Source organism: Cervus canadensis, chromosome 6 (assembly GCF_019320065.1).
Source record: "Cervus canadensis isolate Bull #8, Minnesota chromosome 6, ASM1932006v1, whole genome shotgun sequence".
Lineage (NCBI taxonomy): Eukaryota > Metazoa > Chordata > Mammalia > Artiodactyla > Cervidae > Cervus > Cervus canadensis.
The window spans coordinates 66,721,685-66,740,224 of NC_057391.1; the positions used below are offsets into that span (position 1 = coordinate 66,721,685).

General features: G+C 42.9%; 1 protein-coding gene across 1 annotated transcript in view; it reads left to right on the forward strand.

The window, feature by feature from the left end:
• DAAM1 (dishevelled associated activator of morphogenesis 1) overlaps window positions 1–18,540 on the forward strand; it is a 178,279-nt gene that overhangs the window by 83,837 nt on the left and 75,902 nt on the right. Inside the window, 1 exon segment of the mRNA XM_043472208.1 lies at window positions 13,102–13,191. Coding sequence (XP_043328143.1) covers window positions 13,102–13,191 — 90 coding nt within the window.

Here is an 18,540-nt window from a genome sequence, read left to right on the forward strand (position 1 = left end):
TTTCAAAGTGTTTCTTGATTTGTGTTGTAGGAGCTCAGTACCAGTTACATCTTTTAGTTACGATTTTCTGGCTCATGGATGAAGGAAAAAAAAATGTGTATATATATATATATAAACACATATATTTTAGAAAACCAAATTACTAAAAAAGTTGAAAATTTCCACCTCTTGTCTAATGTTAAATAAATCCACTGGAAACATCATACAGCTGCTAGCTGTTTATTTCATTACACAATATAATATTTAAGAACTAAACTGAACCAAACGAAGGTCACTTAGAGTATATACTTGTGTTGTTTTCAGGAAAGATGGACATTTCTTGGGTATAGAAGAAAAAAGCAAGTCCTTTGCCATCTTTTAAACAATCAGTTTAGTTTATTCACCTAGGACACTCATGTTAAATCCACTGCGAGCATGCACCTTTACACTGTCAGAGAGCAGGAGGGCACAGGCATCGGATCTGGCTTTTTCACTCAAGATCCCCAGGGCCTCGAGCAGGGCCTGGTCCTGAGTCCATGGTCAGTAAATGCCTGTGGCCTGGATGAATAACTCACTACTGAAGGTTTATACATGATATGCTCAGGAAGATTTGAATAAATGTATGTGTGTATGCATGAATTAATGACGGCTGAATCATCCAACAGTTGGATTCCTATTCTGAATTATTCTTGAAGTAATCGTGATAGGTTTGGGCTGGTTCCTGTACTCTTCCTGCATCCATGTCCACCTTTTGTCGTGCTCTCTACTCTTCTTCTGGATGTCAGTTACCAGGGGAGCACTGAAGGGTAGCAGGTTAAAAGGCTGAGGGTGGTGTTGTTGTTGTTATTCAGTCGTGTCCGACTCTTTGTGACCACATGAGCTGCAGCACACCAGGCTTCCCTGTCCTTCACTGTCTCCCTGAGTTTGCTCAAACTCATGTCCATTGAGTCAATGATGCCATCCAACCATCTCGTCCTCTGTCATCCCCTCCTCCTCCTGTCTTCAATCTTTCCCAGCATCAGGGTCTTTTCCAATGAGTCAGTTCTTCACATCAGGTGGCCAAAGTATTGGAGCTTCAGCATTCTTGTCTAAGAAATATTTCCTGTCCTTGGCAGTCTCTCCACCCTATATTACATGGTAAAACAAGTAAATAGCTGCAGTATGGGAGGAGACTCATTGTGCTAGATATCTTTTGACCCAACTAAGAAGTGCCAGCTGAGCTGCTTAGCAAGTCTAAGCAGGTGGGGAGAGGCCTGGGTGGGAGCAGTGCTGGTGTCACTGCAGAAGAGGGATGCGTGTGGAGCTTGGCCTCACAGCTGCCCACCGGGCCTTTCTTATCTCTCACTCTACAAGCTGACTCTGTCTCAGGAGACAAAGTCCCTCCATTCAAGCAGGAAGACACTGCTTAGAAATCCTCTCAATTAAGCCTTGTCAACAGAAGTTGTCCTAGATTATAAATATAAAAATTGGAAATTTGGGTGGCTGGATTGCTATTGGGAGTTGATTTTAGCATATATTTAGAACAGGGTGATTTACTTTAGATTATTGGAAAACTGCTGGTGATACAGACTAATTCAAAGTTAGTCTAATGAGTTTCTAGTTGAAATAACACAAAGAAGCCAAATAAGAAGCCTACAGGTTTCGCAGCAGACTTTTATCTAGCAAACGGGATATAGTTTGCATTGCCTGCTATTTAGAGTCGGAAAGGAAATAGTGTAAAACAATTAACCGTGGGTAGTAAGAAACTAAAAATTATTTCTATTAGTCAGCCTTTGCTTGTGGGGTTTCTCAGTTATTATTTTTATATGTCGAATGAAAACACATCTGTCAGACACAGAGAACATTATTGTGTAGGTGGTGGTGAGTCATATTATGGTGTTTTGTGTAATGACTAAGAACGTTGGCAGAAATCTTACAGGCTGAAAACCTTAAGGTTTGTTCTCTGTGTACACATCTCTTTGGGGACTTAACACTCTCTGTTGTTTTCCATTTATGTCTGTCTTGACTGGTTAGGGACAGGTAATAATTCACTGAACTCTCCTCTATTTAAACCAACAAAGGGCTTATCTAACTTTCGGGTTTCCAACCAGCCCTATGAAAATAAAATACTGTTCTCAAGGTCATGGTGGTTAAATTTTAAGAGCTGTGATGGCATTTCATGACTCGTGGATGTGGTGGCTGTTTGCTGTTGCAAGAATGGATGTTCATAAATTTAATGAATTATTGCAGCTGAAAGGTACATTTTCTCCATACATTTATAGAAGTCTAATTTTGCTGCTGTTAAAGTGTCACCCTTCAGTCCTCTGTCTGCTTTGTCTTGCCCTTTCCCCTTTATGTGGTACTTAAATCCCTTATAATTATACAGTGGAAGTGAAAAATAGATTTAAGGGACTAGATCTGATAGAGTGCCTGATGAACTATGGTCGGAGGTTTGTGACATTGTACAGGAGACAGGGATCAAGACCATCCCCATGGAAAAGAAATGCATGAAAGCAAAATGGCTGTCTGAGGAGGACTTACAAATAGCTGTGAAAAGAAGAGAAGTGAAAAGCAAAGGAGAAAAGGAAAGATGTTCCCATTTGAATGCAGAGTTCCAAAGAATAGCAAGGAGAGATAAGAAAGCCTTCCTCAGCGATCAATGCAAAGAAATAGAGGAAAACAACAGAATGGGAAAGACTAGAGATCTCTTCAAGAAAATTAGAGATACCAAGGGAACATTTCATGCAAAGATGGGTTCGATAAAGGACAGAAATGGTATGGACCTAACAGAAGCAGAAGATATTAAGAAGAGGTGGCAAGAACACACAGAAGAACTGTACAAAAAAGATCTTCACGACCCAGATAATCACGATGGTGTGATCACTCACCCAGAGCCAGACATCCTGGAATGTGAGGTCAAGTGGGCTTTAGAAAGCATCAATACGAACAAAGCTAGTGGATGTGATGAAATTCCAGTTGAGCTATTTCAAATCCTGAAAGATGATGCTGTGAAAGTGCTGCACTCAGTATGCCAGCAAATTGGAAAACTCAGCAGTGGCCACAGGACTGGAAATGGTCAGTTTTCATTCCAATCCCAAAGAAAGGCAATGCCAAAGAATGCTCAAACTACCACACAATTGCGCTCATCTCACACGCTAGTAAAGAGATGCTTAAAATTCTCCAAGCCAGGCTTCAGCAATACGTGAACTGTGAACTTCCAGATGTTCAAGCTGGTTTTAAAAAAGGCGGAGGAACCAGAGATCAAATGCCAACGTCCGCTGGATCATTGAAAAAGCAAGAGAGTTCCATAAAAACATCTATTTCTGCTTTATTGACTATGCCAAAACCTTTGACTGTGTGGATCACAATAAACTGTGGAAAATTCTGAAAGAGATCGGAATACCAGACCACCTGACCCACCTCGTGAGAAACCTATATGCAGGTCAGGAAGCAACAGTTAGAACTGGACATGGAACAACAGACTGGTTCCAAATAGGAAAAGGAATACATCAAGGCTGTATATTTTCACCCTGCTTATTTAACTTATATGCAGAGTACATCATGAGAAACAGTGGGCTGGATGAAGCACAAGCTGGAATCAAGATTGCCAGAAGAAATAATCAATAACATCAGATATGCAGATGACACCACCCTTATGGCAGAAAATGAAGAGGAACTAAAAATCCTCTTGATGAAAGTGAAAGAGGAGAGTGAAAAAGTTGACTTAAAGCTCAACATTCAAAAAACTAAGATCATGGCATCTGTTCCCATCACTTCATGGCAAATAGGTGGGGAAACAATGGAAACAGTGGCTGACTTTATTTTTGGGGCCTCCAAAATCACTGCAGATGGTGATTGCAGCCATAAAATTAAAAGACGCTTACTCCTTGGAAGGAAAGTTATGACCAACCTAGGTAGCATATTAAAAAGCAGAGACATTACTTTGCCAACAAAGGTCCATCTGGTCAAGGCTATGGTTTTTCCAGTGGTCATGTATGGATGTGAGAGTTGGACTGTGAAGAAAGCTGAGCACCGAAGAATTGATGCTTTTGAACTGTGCTGTTGCAGGAGACTCTTGAGAGTCCCTTGGACTGCAAGGAGATCCAACCAGTCCATCCTAAAGGATATCAGTCCTGGGTGTTCATTGGAAGGACTGATGCTGAAGCTGAAACTCCAGTACTTTGGCCACCTCATGCGAAGAGTTGACTCATTGGAAAAGACCCTGATGCTGGGAGAGATTGGGGGCAGGAGGAGAAGGTGACGACAGAGGATGAGATGGCTGGATGGCATCACCGACTTGATGGACATGGGTTTGAGTAAACTCTGGGAGTTGGTGATGGACAGAGAGGCCTGGCGTGCTGCGATTCATGGGGTCGCGAAGAGTCGGACACAACTGAGTGACTGAACTGAACTGATCACTGTGTCATGTGAATTAAGGCCTGATCATTTGTCCTCCCGAAAGAATTTGTCTTGTATGTGACAGTGTTGAGTTGTGGGTTGGGAGATGAGGTTAGACGTGGGAGATAAGGGTGGATGAGGAAGAGGGCTAAACCCAGAGAAGGCACCGCTGCTGTTGGGTTTATGTGAGGTGAACCAGGGGGTTGCTGCCTGCTGGACAAGTGGGAGACTTTTGGTGAGTGGGGTCAGGATGGGTAACTTGGGCCTGTTTGCTGTGGGTAAATACCTGGTGTTTCTAATTTGAAGGAGAAAAGTTACCCTGGTGTGAATAATGTTAAAAAGTGCTGTGAGCTCTGTGCATTGAGTCAGTTGGATGATTACCTTTTCAAGGACCATTTAAAAACCAAAGCCAAACAACCCCAAAACAGAGACATACACAAAACTGTGTGTGATTGGCAGGGTAACCCCAAGGACCTGTCTGTCTTAGTTCTCCCTCTCTTCGTGTCTTTAATCTCTGTTTACCCCAGCATTCAACATGTGCCTTCCTACTTCTGTGTGATACAGAGTTAGCTTAACTCATTAGAAATAGAAATCCTGAATTCCTTCATTAGAGCTTTCTCCTGTTAGCTGAAAACTCACTTGTTGTTGGCTCACCGAAATCTATTGACTTGGTAGATGTTCAAAAAATAAGTCCTTTAAATATCTCATTGAAGGTGTTATAAATAATTCCGTATTTTAGCCTCACTCACATCTCTGTAAAGAGCTTTTCAACTCATTCAAGACCCTTATTGTATATTATTTCAAAATTCCTTCCTTTGCTTTATCTAGTGAATCAGTACATTTCCTCAGATTTATTTGCACTGTGCCAATTGTTTTCTGATTTATATAGATTATAGAGTTGCCTGCTTACTCTAGAGTATAGAACTGGTGGGGTTTCTTTGTGCAGAATCTTTCCAAGTGGGGTTTATAACATGCTTTGTGAGAGATGAAGCCAGAAATTTAGTTCCCACAGCTGGACCTCCTTCAGCATTCTTTTCTTCTTAATAAAAAAAAAGTCTAATTATTATGTTTTCTCCAAGATAATAAAAAATAGGAAATAAGTGTTTTATAAAGATATGAAAAACATAATTGGTATCTTCTCACAGAAGAAAAGCCTTTGTTGCTTTCCATTTTTAAGAAACTTGCACTTTCTGTGGAGAAAAATGATGCTTGGTGCAGATGTTTCTTTCTTTACCATTCACTAAATCATTTTCCTTTAACTTTTAAAGCCCTATCCAAGAAAGAATAATATGGGGGAGAAAATTCTTTGGCCAATGAAAGGAGCTAGGCCATCTCAGTCTAAGGTATAGTAGCAGGAACTACATTTATTCTATTTATCTTTGGATTAATTGCCAGCCCTCAAAACAATATCTGACATAGCCAGATTCCAAAAATTGGGAGTTGGGGGAGAAAGGTGAGAGGTTAGAAGGTGATCTAGAAGCAACCGGGATGCTTCCTGGGGTTGTGCTAAATACATTTGTTAATCTTAGTGAAAATTTTTGAAAAAAATCTTAGTGAAAAAGATTGAGGGCAAGAGAAAAAGGTGGGGGTGACAAAGGATGAGATGGTTGGATGGCATCACTGACTCAATGGACTTGAGTTTGAGCAAACTCCGGGAGATAGTGAAGGAGGGGAAGCCTGGAGTACTGCAGTCCATGGGGTCGCAAATAGTTGGATAGGACTTAGCAACTGAACAACAAGTGAAAAAATGGACTATTAACCCACAGAGAAGCCAGTACTCTTCTCTAGATCACCACTCAGGAGAAACAAAACACACGGAAAAGTTTCTTCAGGACTTGAATTGTTATATTAACCTATCACCTAATTTAATCTTAAGGGACATTGGGGGAAATATTGCCCATCTCTTGGTCTAAATGGAATGCATGCTATTGGAGTCTACATAATTTTCAAGGGAAGGACAAGAATATTTCATGGAAGTGATTGATCATGGTTTCAAACAGAAACTGTATCTAAAGTTGTAACATTTCTCAGATTGAACCACTTAGTCTAAAGAGGTTCACTTTTTCCCTTTCCCGCCTCTTCATACATTTTTTTCAATGTTTTTTTTTCTAAATTGATTCCTTGTTTTAGTTAACTGTTCAACCAGAATGATCTTTCCTTACTATGTACACACGGCCCTATTTTCTCTATTCTGAAATTTTTTGTTTTCCTGGGGCTCCATCAACCAGGCTTGATTTTTTTTTTAAGAACTTTATTGAGATATAACTTACATGCTGTAGAATTGACCCCTTGTAAGTGTACAGTTCAATGCATTTTAGTAAATTTATGTAGCTTTGCAGTCATCACCACAATCTAGCTCTAGAATAATTCCATCACCTTATCTCCTCTTGGGTCCATTTGCAATTAATCTCTGTTCCTGCCTCTGGCCCCAAGCAACCACTGATCTGCTTTCTGCTTCTATAGATTGACTTTTTTTTTCTTTAAAAATTCATGTAAAGAGATACTATCTGAGATGCCGTGATCCTAATTGTTTTGTTTTCCATGATTGCCTCTTTCAGTGTTTGAATTATCAAAATGAAAAATCTCTTATAATATTACTTTGAAGTAATTTCATAGCTTTGAAGAAACTAACGTATGAGATGATTTCAAATTAGTTTATACTCTGTCCTTTCTCCTGCTTTCATCACTTGTGCTTTCATTCCCCAGCTTGCCCAACAGTGTATCTAAACGAGTGCAGGTAGCTGAAAAAGAGAGTAGCCAAAAGCAGTCCATCCACTCTGCAGCCAAAGAACGACCCCAGGAGTAGTGTCTGTGAAATACAGATTCAAACATAGGAGGTAAAGCTAAAGCTAGCAGCTTCCATAAGAAACCATAGAGTTTTGTTTTATCTACAGCTTGCCAAGATTGCTTAATAAAAAGCACTAACTTTAATAAAAGAAAAAATATTATGAAGTTATATTTCATAAAAAACACTTAGTGATCAAAATAGACTTAACAAAATGAAAAGGCACAGGTGAGGCAAAATACTGGCAGTACATACCTCTGACAAAGGACATGTTTTACAACAATAAGACAGGCAATTCATAAGTGGGCAAAAGATGTGAATAGATATCTCAAAAAAGAATACGTGTGAATGTCATGTGAGCTTGTGAAAAGGTATACTCAGCATCAGGTGTCATCAGGAAAATACAAAATAAAACTGCATTGAGGTACCACTTCACATAAGCTGTGCTGTCCCTTCAGTAGTGTCTGACTCTGTGTGACCCTATGGACTGTAGCCCACCAGGCTCCTCTGTCCACGGGATTCTCCAGGCAAGAATACTGGAGTGAGTAACCATTCCCTTCTTCAGGGTATCTTCCTGACTCAGGAATCTAACCTGCATCTTTTATGTCTTCTGCGTTTGCAAGCAGTTTCTTTACCACTTTCGCCACTTGGAAAGCCCTCAGTTCAGTTCAGGCACTCAGTCATGTCCGACTCTTTGCGACCCCATGAACTGCAGCACGCCAGGCCTCCCTGTCCATCACCAACTTCCGGAGTCCACCCAAACCCATGTCCATTGAGTTGGTGATGCCATCCAACCATCTTATCCTCTGTCGTCCCCTTCTCCTCCTGCCCTCAATCTTTCCCAGCATCAGGGTCTTTTCCAATGAGTCAGCTCTTCGCATCAGGTGGCCAAAGTATTGGAGTTTCAGCTTCAGCATCAGTCCTTCCAATGAATACCCAGGACTGATCTCCTTTAGGATGGACTGGTTGGATCTCCTTACCGCCAAGGGGGCTCTCAAGAGTCTTCAGTACTGGCAACTAATGCAAAGATAAATAGAACAAATTTCATTCCCTCCCTCTGGAGACAAGTCTAGGAAGAGAGTCAGACATGCAAATGTGATTGTAATTAATGCAAGTGTGATAACTGTGGCAATGTGATTAATGCCAAAAGGTTAGGAGAGCAGAGAGGGGTACCCCCACCCCCCAAGGTAAGTAAGGTAGGCTGCCTAGGGGACAACTGATCGCTTGTAAAAGCTTAGATACCGTGTAAAAGCCAGAATACTGGAGTGGGTAACCTTTCCCTTCTCTAGAGGATCTTCCCAACCCAGGGATTGAACCCAGGTCTCCTGCATTGTAGGCGGATTCTTTACCAGCTGAGCTAGAAGGAAAGCTCAAGAATACTGTAGGGTAGCCTTTCCCTTCTCCAGAGGATATTCCGACCCAAGAATTGAGCCGGGGTCTCCTGAATTGCAGGCGGATTCTTTACCAACTGAGCTATCAGGGAAGCCCCCAAAGCTTAGATAAACAGGACTCATTCTTAGACATGGTGGGAAGGACTCTTTGGAAAAAGGTTTCAGAAATGGGCAACTTGTGATCCCAAGTCCTCAAAGTTAGCTGCTGGTGGAAGAGAAGGAGGAGGAGGAGGAGGTGAGGTGGGGCAAGTCAGCAAAGGCCATATCATGAAGGGCCCCCTACCTACCAGCTAAGGAATTTGGATTTTATCCTGAGAAGAAGAGGAATTGTTGAAGCCTTCTGTCATCATGTCTTCCTAACTGGAATCTAAATTCCATGCGACTGGGGTCTGTTATTCATCTTTGCATCCTTTGTAATGTCTGGCCATGGTCCTGGAATGGGTAGGACATGGAGTAGGTGTTGATTGATCTCTAAGGCTGTGTGATAGTCTCTTCGAGTCTTGCAGGCTTGTTTCAAGCCGTATTATTAAAACGGAGTGAGTCAGAGCAAAGAAACTTTTGGAATGGAGGGGTGGGGGTCTCATTACACTCTGGGCATTGTGCCTAGGCACTCCCAATTATTATTTAATCCATGTCACCCCTCCTCGCTCAGATTTACCAGTGACCTCTGATTGCTCTTAAGATAAAGACCAAAGTTCACAGTGGCCTGCCTGCAAGGCTGCTGTTCACTGTCTGGTGCTTTTGACCTGTTTAATTTCTATTCATTTCTGAGGTGTCACTTCAGTCACAGCCTTCCCTGCCCCACAATTCCCCGGAGCAAATGGGCTCTGGCAGCTCAACTCTGTGCTCGTCCCTGGGATCATGTGATTATTTGATTTCTATTCTGCCCCTTCGAGCATATGAGCTCTGTGATACCTTTCTGTTCCCTGCACCTACAATGCCTAAATTTAGTGGATGCTTGAATTTTACATAATCCATAACAGCCAGACCTGGAACTCAGGGGTATCTGACAACAAAGTCTCCCTCTTTGTGCGAACAGACACTCAGCAGGCCCAGCGGGCCGCCAGTGCAGCTCAAGAGTGCGTTTTTCCTACTGACGTCAGTGTCCTGGTTCTACCCACCTGTTGAGTGATCAACAGAATGAACAGGCTAGTGGTTAAGGACGTGGGATCTGGAACCAGACAGTCTAGCCTCAAGTTCCTCCTCTGCCATTTACTAGCTGTGTTACCTTAAACAGGCTACTGAATCTGTCTGATTTTTTCCTGGACACTGGGATAATACTACCCACTTTATAGGATTATTGTGAGGATAAACTAAATTAATCCATAAAAAACACTGCTACCAAGCGCACAGAATGTGCTCAGTAGTTGTTAGCTGTTACCATTACCACTATCCATGTATTCCTTCCTATTGTCTTACTGTAATCCCAGATTACATCCAGAGGGCCTTTGTGAGTGCATGCTCAGTTGTGTCCGACTCTATGTGACCCCATGGACTGTAGCCTGCCAGGTTCCTCTGTCCATGGGATTTCCCAAGCAAGAATACTGGAGTGGGTTGCCATTTCCTCCTCTAGGGGATCCATCTGACCCAGGGATCAAACCCGCATCTCCTGCATCAGCAGGCAGATTCTTTACCCAGTGAGTCACCAGGGAAGCCTAGAGGGCCTATAGCAATTTTTAATTATTTTATGGAAATTCTCTCCTTGCATGAAGCCATCTGCTCTGAAGTTGTAATTCAACTATGTCCTCTCAATTCAAAATTGGTCATTTGCGTCTCAGCAGAAGCAGAAGTTTTCTAAGAGCAAAATATAGTAATATTAATACTTTTTACTGTGAATTTCGAGGTTTTTAGATTCATATGTTTCTTCACACCTCTGCTCAGTTAGGAAAAACAGTAGTGCAGTGTAGTAAAGGATACAATATTAATAGCACTGTTCTCTCACAAATCAGAGCTTCCCATGTAGCTCAGCTGGTAAAGAATCCGCCTGCAATGTAGGAGACCCCAGTTTGATTCCCAGGTCGGGAAGATCGCCTGGAAAAGGGATAGGCTACCCCGCCCCCAGTATTCTTGAGCTTCTGTTGTGGCTCAGCTGGTAAAGAATCGCCTCCAATGTGGGAGACCTGGGTTCGATCCCTGGTTTGGGAGGATCCCCTGGAGAAGGGAATGGCTACCCACTCTTGTATTCTGGCCTGCTGAATTCCATGGACTGTATAGTCCATGGGGTCTCAAAGAGTCGGACATGACTGAATGACTTTCACTTTCACTTTTCTCTTACAAATCATAACCCTTTTCCCCAAACTAAGCACCATATTATTGAGCTATTTGAATAACTGACCTGATTCCACAATCCCACCCCAAGAAAACCCTAGTTGTTGGGAAGTGCTTTATGTCGCCATATCCCCCTATTCACCAGTAGATGAGAACAGGTATAATTTACAGGAAATTAAAAAAGGAAGAAAGGGAAAAAATACTTATTTTACATATGTAACAGTTGCATAACAAAATTTTAACATTTTTAACATGTTCCCTTATAATGGAATTTTCTGTAAATATTTTTTATTCCTTCCTTGGTTTTACATTGTTGAAATTCTTAACTAGTTTCTAGTGGTTAGTGTCTGAGTGTGTCTTTTAGTGGCTTAACTGCTTACCTTGCTCTTAAAAGAAAATAGCTCCTGATTTGTATTTAAAGATGAGAGAACTAACCACAGTACATTTGCCCCTCCCTGTGCCAGGCATTACTACCTTCTGAGTTGATGTTGCTAATCCGCACAGAGCCCTGCAAGAGAAATGACAGGCCCATTCTGGAGATGAGAAAACAGAGGCTTAATGAGATGAAGAATTTTCCCTGGCAGCTGGCTTGTATCAGACCTTGTGTGTCTAGGCCCTGGAGGTGCAGGGGTTAACAAGATGAGGGCATAAGGGATAACAAGAAATAAGCCTGGCAATTAAGTTGGGGTTATAAATGGAAGACCTCAAAAGACTGGCTGAGGGATGTATAATTAATTTTGCAGGCAGTGTGGAACTAATGACATTTTGTACTTCCTTCCACCTTCTCAGTCCTCAACACTGGGCAATCAATGATGTAAGCAACCTTTCAGGTGATTCCATTGCTCACTCAAGTCTGAGGACCACTGGTGTAACGCATCAGTGGCCACAATGTAGATAGGATCGGAAGGGCAAGAAGGACCTGGGGGAGGTTGGTGCCAGAGCCAAAGCAGAGGTGATTAGGGCATACGTTTAGGTGGCTTCACTGGAAACAAAACAAAGGGAAAATGTGAGATTTTTTTTCAAGGAAGAAATGATGCTTGATGACCCAGCAGAGGCAGAACTATAAGATGGGAGGCCCACAAGTGGTAGAGCTGCATTATATGCCTCAGTTAGCTGAACCTTATTATTGTGCCTTAATTTATAGTAATTTAGCATGTCTCACACCCATCAATCTGCCGCTCTTAACTAGATTCAACTTTCCCTATAGGAATAAAAATGTACCAGATGCTCAATACCAATAATAATGTTGACCATGGATTGAGTTATTAAATGCCAAGAACTGTTCCCTATGCACTTTATAGTCATTATCTCATTGTTGTTCATTAGTTATAGATGTTCATAAATTGCCTTCCCTCAGTATCCAATCTAAGCTGCACACCACTATAAAATTAATGTTTCCAGACACTGATGTGAGAGACTGAGAGTCTGGGCTCAGGAGTCAGACAGCTCGAGGCTTAAACCCCAAGCCCCATCATTTCCCAGGCATATGTGGTCTTTGAGCAGGTTACTTACCCAACCTTCTGCCAAAACTTCCCCCAGCTATATTACAACAAGTATTATTAATACAAGGTGGGTGTGATCATGAGTGGAACTCTCAGGGTTATTGTGGGAACTAAATGAGAAAATGACTGCACAGTGCTTGACATTGGAAGTACTGAATAAATATTGCTGACACAGATGTCACTCCCTTGCTTGCTCAGAACCTTCACTGGTTCTTCTTGGTCAAGAAAATAAACTCCTTAATCTGGCCTTGAAGATTGTCCACAGAGTCACTTACCTCCCAAACCTTTTATCTGATGGTTGTTTGCATCAACCCAGTGCTTCAGCTAAGCTGGTCAGTGTCCCCCAGACACTCTAATAATTCATTACCACATCCCGACCCTTGGTTCTCTTCTTCCGCCCATCTCATCATATCCCTCAGGGCCCATCCCGATTGTCAGTGTTTGTAGAGCCATCCTTGCCAGTCCTTCATCTGCAAAATGAGTAGATCCTTCCAAACTCTGGAGCTTTATATGGACCCTCTGCAGCAGTACACGGGGCCCAGGACAGTTCTGTCCGCGCTCAGCCTGCCTTCCCTACCCTTCAGTAAGTGCGGGGCTGCGCTGGGGGCCCAGCCCAAGGCCAGGGACCTGCTTTCTTAGTGCAGGTAACAGACACTGGCACTTAGCAGCTTCTTGGTCTTTCCTAGGTTCATTTGAATATGTGTTGGCTTTGTTTTCTCACTCCGATGATGCTGATAAGACTTCCCTTATAGGAATAACAATTAATTTGTAAAATAATTATTATTGTTTGTCTTCTCAGGATGAACTTGACCTCACAGACAAACACAGGGAAGCCATGTTTGCACTTCCAGCAGAGAAAAAATGGCAGATATACTGTAGCAAGAAAAAGGTAAGATATTCATGATGATCATGGTTAACTGGAAATTCATCATTGTTTTGATGCCTTTTGCTCTCCCATTTCACCACCAGGCTTCAGGCAGTTCTTTATAATGTAAAGACCAGATCGAATGTGCCCAGCTGTGGCCAGCTCCTTGGGTGCTGATTTTATCAACACCTCATTGCCACCCCCTCACCTCACACCATTATGCATAACCTTGTGTATGAGACCCCTAAATAACATCAGCTTACAGAAGGTTGAAGTGTTTCTCTAAAACTTGCCCTTTACGTGAAAGTTTGTATGTAGGTAGGTGAGGACCAGCATTGTGGTTTCACAACTGTAGTTTTCTCCACTCTCTGTGACTACCTTCGAACAACTTTCCATTTTGCCGTCTCTAAGATGTGGCCTTGTCTTCATGGTGTGAAGTGGCTCTCCATCCATTTCACGTTCCAAACTGGGGATAGAGAAAAGGGGAAGGCACAGCTCCCCATCCCCGCTCTTAGGGCCATACTGGGAGTCCCAGACCTGAATTCCCTCACATCCCACTGTTAGCTACATGGCCACACCCTCTTGCCAGGAATGCTGTCTTATTCTGGGTGGTCATCCACACATAAAAGCTGGGGATTCTGGTACCTTTGGAGGAGGAGAAAAAGGAATTCATGGGGTAGAGAAAGTACTTAACTCTCTTCCCTAGCCTCCGTGGCACTAGGCACCACCCATGGACTGTATCTCCCGCAGTAAAGCTCACTCTGCCATCTTTCAAACCTGGTGGCAGATTCTGCGACTGTTCTCTCACCCATTTTTGGAACCACTTGTTGTTCATGACCAGTTTTTGCTACTTTCCCATCTGTTCTAGGGAAGACTTAGATCAAGACAGGGAAGCAGAAAGGGCAGGGTTAAGATCCTAAGCAAAATGCTACCTCTCCAACAGGAGTGGGTGCTGGATTACTCACCTCTGGAAACAAAGAAACTGGAACAAACTACAACAATCCAATATCTTGAGAAGACACAGTATCAGCCAGGGAAACCTTTCCTTAGTGGATTAGGATGCATTTGGGGACCTCCGTTTGCCCCCATGGTTCCCACCCCCAACCCCACCATGCTGCCTTGTGTATTTGGCATGCCCCCTCCTGGGAGCATCTCTTCAGCAGTGAACCTTCCTGTATTCCTCTCATGTCAGGCTTTATAACCCTTGTAACACCAGCATCTGATACCTGGAAGTGAAGGTATGATGAATGAACCACTGAGTTGTTGGGTTATACCTACGTCTCAAACAAACTAAAGCACATTTAACTTTCCATGTGAGCTATTGTAATTGATATAACTACATGTGGGGTTTTGTTCCAGGGGTCTTTGCTGAGAGATGTGTCCAACTGTAGCCTGTTAAGATGACTTCTGGGCCACTTAGATCATGTCAAGCATTAAGGGTTCCTAATGCAGTGGTAACCAGTAAAATGTGTTTATGAATGAGTATGTCCTCTTCTTTCTCTCTGTGAACATCTTACCAATGGGAAGACCTCTCTTTTGTCAAACTGATGGGTCGTCACTCAGAAAAGAGATTTTAAATGGAAAGAATTTTAAAATGAAAATAAAAATGGGCTCTGTCTTTTGGGGGGGGGCTCTGTCTTGATAGTAACAGTATTGAATGGTCTTGAAAACAAGAGAACTTTTCAGGCAGCTGCCTTCAAGACCTGGCCCCTACAACTGAGAAAGAAAAATCCTTAAGTGCCTGAGTACACAGAGGACATTGTCTATTTTGGCTCAAACGAGCGCAGATTTTTTTTCTCAAAATTAGGAAACAACGTGAAGTGGGGATTGAGAATATGCACTAGAGGAGAGGAAGGGGCAGGAGAATGGGAGCAGCTTACCGAAGGGAAAGTTTTCTTCTTTCCCAGATTTTATTACACCCTTGACGGCAATTGAAAGTTAATCATGGAAACTACTGCCCCTTAGATTAGAAAAGGCAAGCCCTGGAGGATAGAAATGACCTCGGCCTCACAGCTGCTGCTCATTTTTCAATTTCCTGGCCTATCAAATCCTCTTTCAAACCTTGTCTCCTATGTGCGTGGTGGGGTTGGCTTTTTGTAGGAGAGTGGATGTAGATGTGGCCACTGGCCTTAGAATCCCATTTCCTGACGGATGCGCTGTTCCTGCGAGTACCTGGCCCAACCGTGCAGATCTTTGGGAAAGCAGTTTTCCGGCTAGCTTCATTCCAGCAGTTTGGATTCCCTTTATGACTTAGCAATAGTGAGACTGAGTGGAAAAGCCATCTTAACTCTTTGGGGAATCCTGGGAGTTTATAGATCTGCCTCACTTTAAAATGGCTTGACTGAGGATTTTATTGATTAGAGCTTCTCAGACTGTTAAACCTATGCTGTGCTTTGGGTCTACAACCGACCTTTGGGGACCCTGTAATAAATCGAGAAATAACACAATAAGAGAACACAAAACCCTTTGCCTGAAAAGGGCCCGATGCCTGGCCCTCTTCAGAGAACCTGGTCTCCTTCGGGACGGGTTGCCCATTCTCAGAAGGGAGCCCATGGTGGCCATCCTTACCACCAAGAACAGACTGTTTTCCTTGGACCATCTCTTGGATATAGCCTTTTCAAATCAGACTTGTCACCAGCAAGCCCGACCACATCCATTTCTCAGGCCAAGGGAAAGCTACACCCCCATGGCCCCTTCAGACTTTCCATCTTTCAAGATTAGAACTCAGGGCATCACAGACGTTCTCACACATAGTGAAGCCATAGAGTAAGGGCCCACGAGTGCCAACAGAAACAGCTGGGGAGAAGCAGGCTTTCTGCGTGAAAGTGCACAGCAGTCGTGCAGACAAACAGGGCTGGGAAGAAAGAGGGGCCCGGCCTTCCTTGGCCAAGTGGCTCTTTTCCATCCAATAGAGACTGAATCCCAGCGGTGGCTATCTGCTTATCAAGCTCTGTGTTCATTTCTCAAACGGCTTTATCCGAGTCCTCTGGTTGAAAACCCATTTCCAGAGCCAAAATGAAAGCTACAAAAGTGTTCCTGGGGCTAAAAGAATTGGAAAGAAATTAATTGGAATTTTGCCTAATTAAGTAATCCGGGGGGAGAGCGAGAGATGGATGTTGCGGCCTTGTTGAAAGTCCAAACAAATCTGTAAAAATGACTAGAGTGGTTTGGTCAGCCGTGGTTTGTCGTATGTAGCAGTCCACTGTCAAATTTTTTTAACTTTTACGAAAGGTCCAAGGAAAGACTCTGTTGGTGGAGCTGGGGGTATTTTCAAATAGGAAATGTTTGTGGTTCTTATCTTTAAAGGTAATTCCCTTTTTAGTTCCAATCACAACATGCTCTTTTGTTTAAGTGAGGTTTTTCCCAGTCTTCGGCCAGAAACTGCATCTGTTAACAATCTTTTGGATTTTAAACTGAAGCTTTTTAAACAATGAACCATCTGACCACGAAAGGCATCTGGCCATGCTGTATTTGCTTATTGTTAACATGATTTTTAAACCCTGGGAAAAGTAAGGAGTAGGTCTTCAGAGAGGAGAAACTAAGATGGTATACACACTGTATTATGGCAACAGCACTTACCAGCCCAGGCAGAAATTTTCTTTAGTCACACTTCTTCACAGGAGCAGTTGAAGTAGTTGTGTCACTTAACCAATCCTTTTAAGTGTCCAGAAAACGCTTTTTCCCTCTCCACAAGCTTCAGAGTTCCCAAAGTCAGTGGATGGAATTAGAAGCTGTGAGCTATAGTAACATCAGATATTTGAGGCAAAGATCAGAATTTGATGACTGCACCTCATGTTTCCTCCATGCATTTCTGATCCCTAAGCCAAGGCTTAAGTTAATGGCTCTGGATTCTCCATATTACATTTCGGTATCTTTTGAGGTCAACTTTGGAAAAAGTGAATTTTTGGTCTGTTGCTGAGTTTGTTTGACTCTAGTTTAATTAAATCACTCAAGAACCTTGTCTAACTTGGCTGCAGTTGAGCCTTTCAGCTTTGTGGGAGGTGCTGATCTGGTGCTAGGCCTGTTCAGAAGACATCAAGGAAAAGAGGCTGAGAATTCTCCTGGTACCTTTCATTCACTTCCTTTATTTGGTTTGCATATCCTTATTGGATCACTTCCCCAGTCTGCTCCACAAGAAGGAATTTTCCTTTACCACATACACAAAAAAGCAGTGCATTGTGAATGGTCATCAGGATCTTTCAGATGCATTCAGAGCAGAAGGAGGAAGTGGTCTGATCAAAACAGGGATTTAAGGGCACATATGCTAGTAGTGGAATTAAAGACAAAGGAACCGTTGGTCTTCTAAGGACTGTCAAACAAACCAGCTGTACCGCAAGGAAGTGGAATGTTGATATGTTAATGGTCTGGTTGTTCCCAGTCTCCCGATAGAAAGTGAAGAGGGATAAGTTAGGTCTCCTCTTCCTTGGAGAAGGCAATGGCACTCCACTCCAGTACTCATGCCTGGAGAATCCCATGGACAGAGGAGCCTGGCAGGCTACAGTCCATGGGGTCCCAAAGTTGGACACAACTGAGTGACTAACACAGTCCTTCTTTACCGTAATTATTTGAATATTCGGTAGAATGAGCCTTAGGTTTTCAGGTGCCCACTTTGCTAGATGTCAGAGATTTGGGAGAGAGAGAAAACTAGATATTTGTAACTGTTTCTGGACTTCTTTAGAAATACCTGGTTTGGTCTCTTGCCATTGAGTTTTCACACTGATAATGGATTCCAGTTGGCCTTTGTGCTCCCAAGTGCTAAGAGGTTACAGAATGTGGCAGACTTAAAAATGACCAGAAATAAGACTGGCCTGTCTTTCTGACTTGGCTTCTCTGAGAATACATGAGGGAAGCACAGTAACTGGCGGAGAGTGGGTATCACACAGGTTCTGAAACTCCCTGCCTTGTTTACATATTCCCTGGCTATGAGAGGTGAGGACTGAAGCAGTGAAAAAACAGCAGACTTGGCGGATCTGGTGTTTCAGCCAGTGAAGCAGTGTGGTTGGCAAAGGGCTGGCTGGTTTGTCTATCACCCTGATGTGTACTGAGTGTCTGGGGCAGACTGTTGACTAGATTCTGAAGGTGATTAAACAAGTCAGATTTCCTGGAGTGGATGGTCCAGGTAGAAGCAGATGAAATCAAATAATTGCCAGGTCTTTCCATAAGCTCCATTCTAAGGTAAGCAGACTCCAGGGCACAGAGGAGGGCGCCTCCAAGCCTTGGGGTGTTCGTGTGTGATGGATCACTGTGACCACTTCCAGGGCTATACCAACAAGGGAGCTGATGTCATGCTTTCATCCCATCATCTAGAACGGGCTCCTTTTCCAACAGCTGAGCTATGTTCACACACACTGTACAGTTTCCCTCTTCACTTGT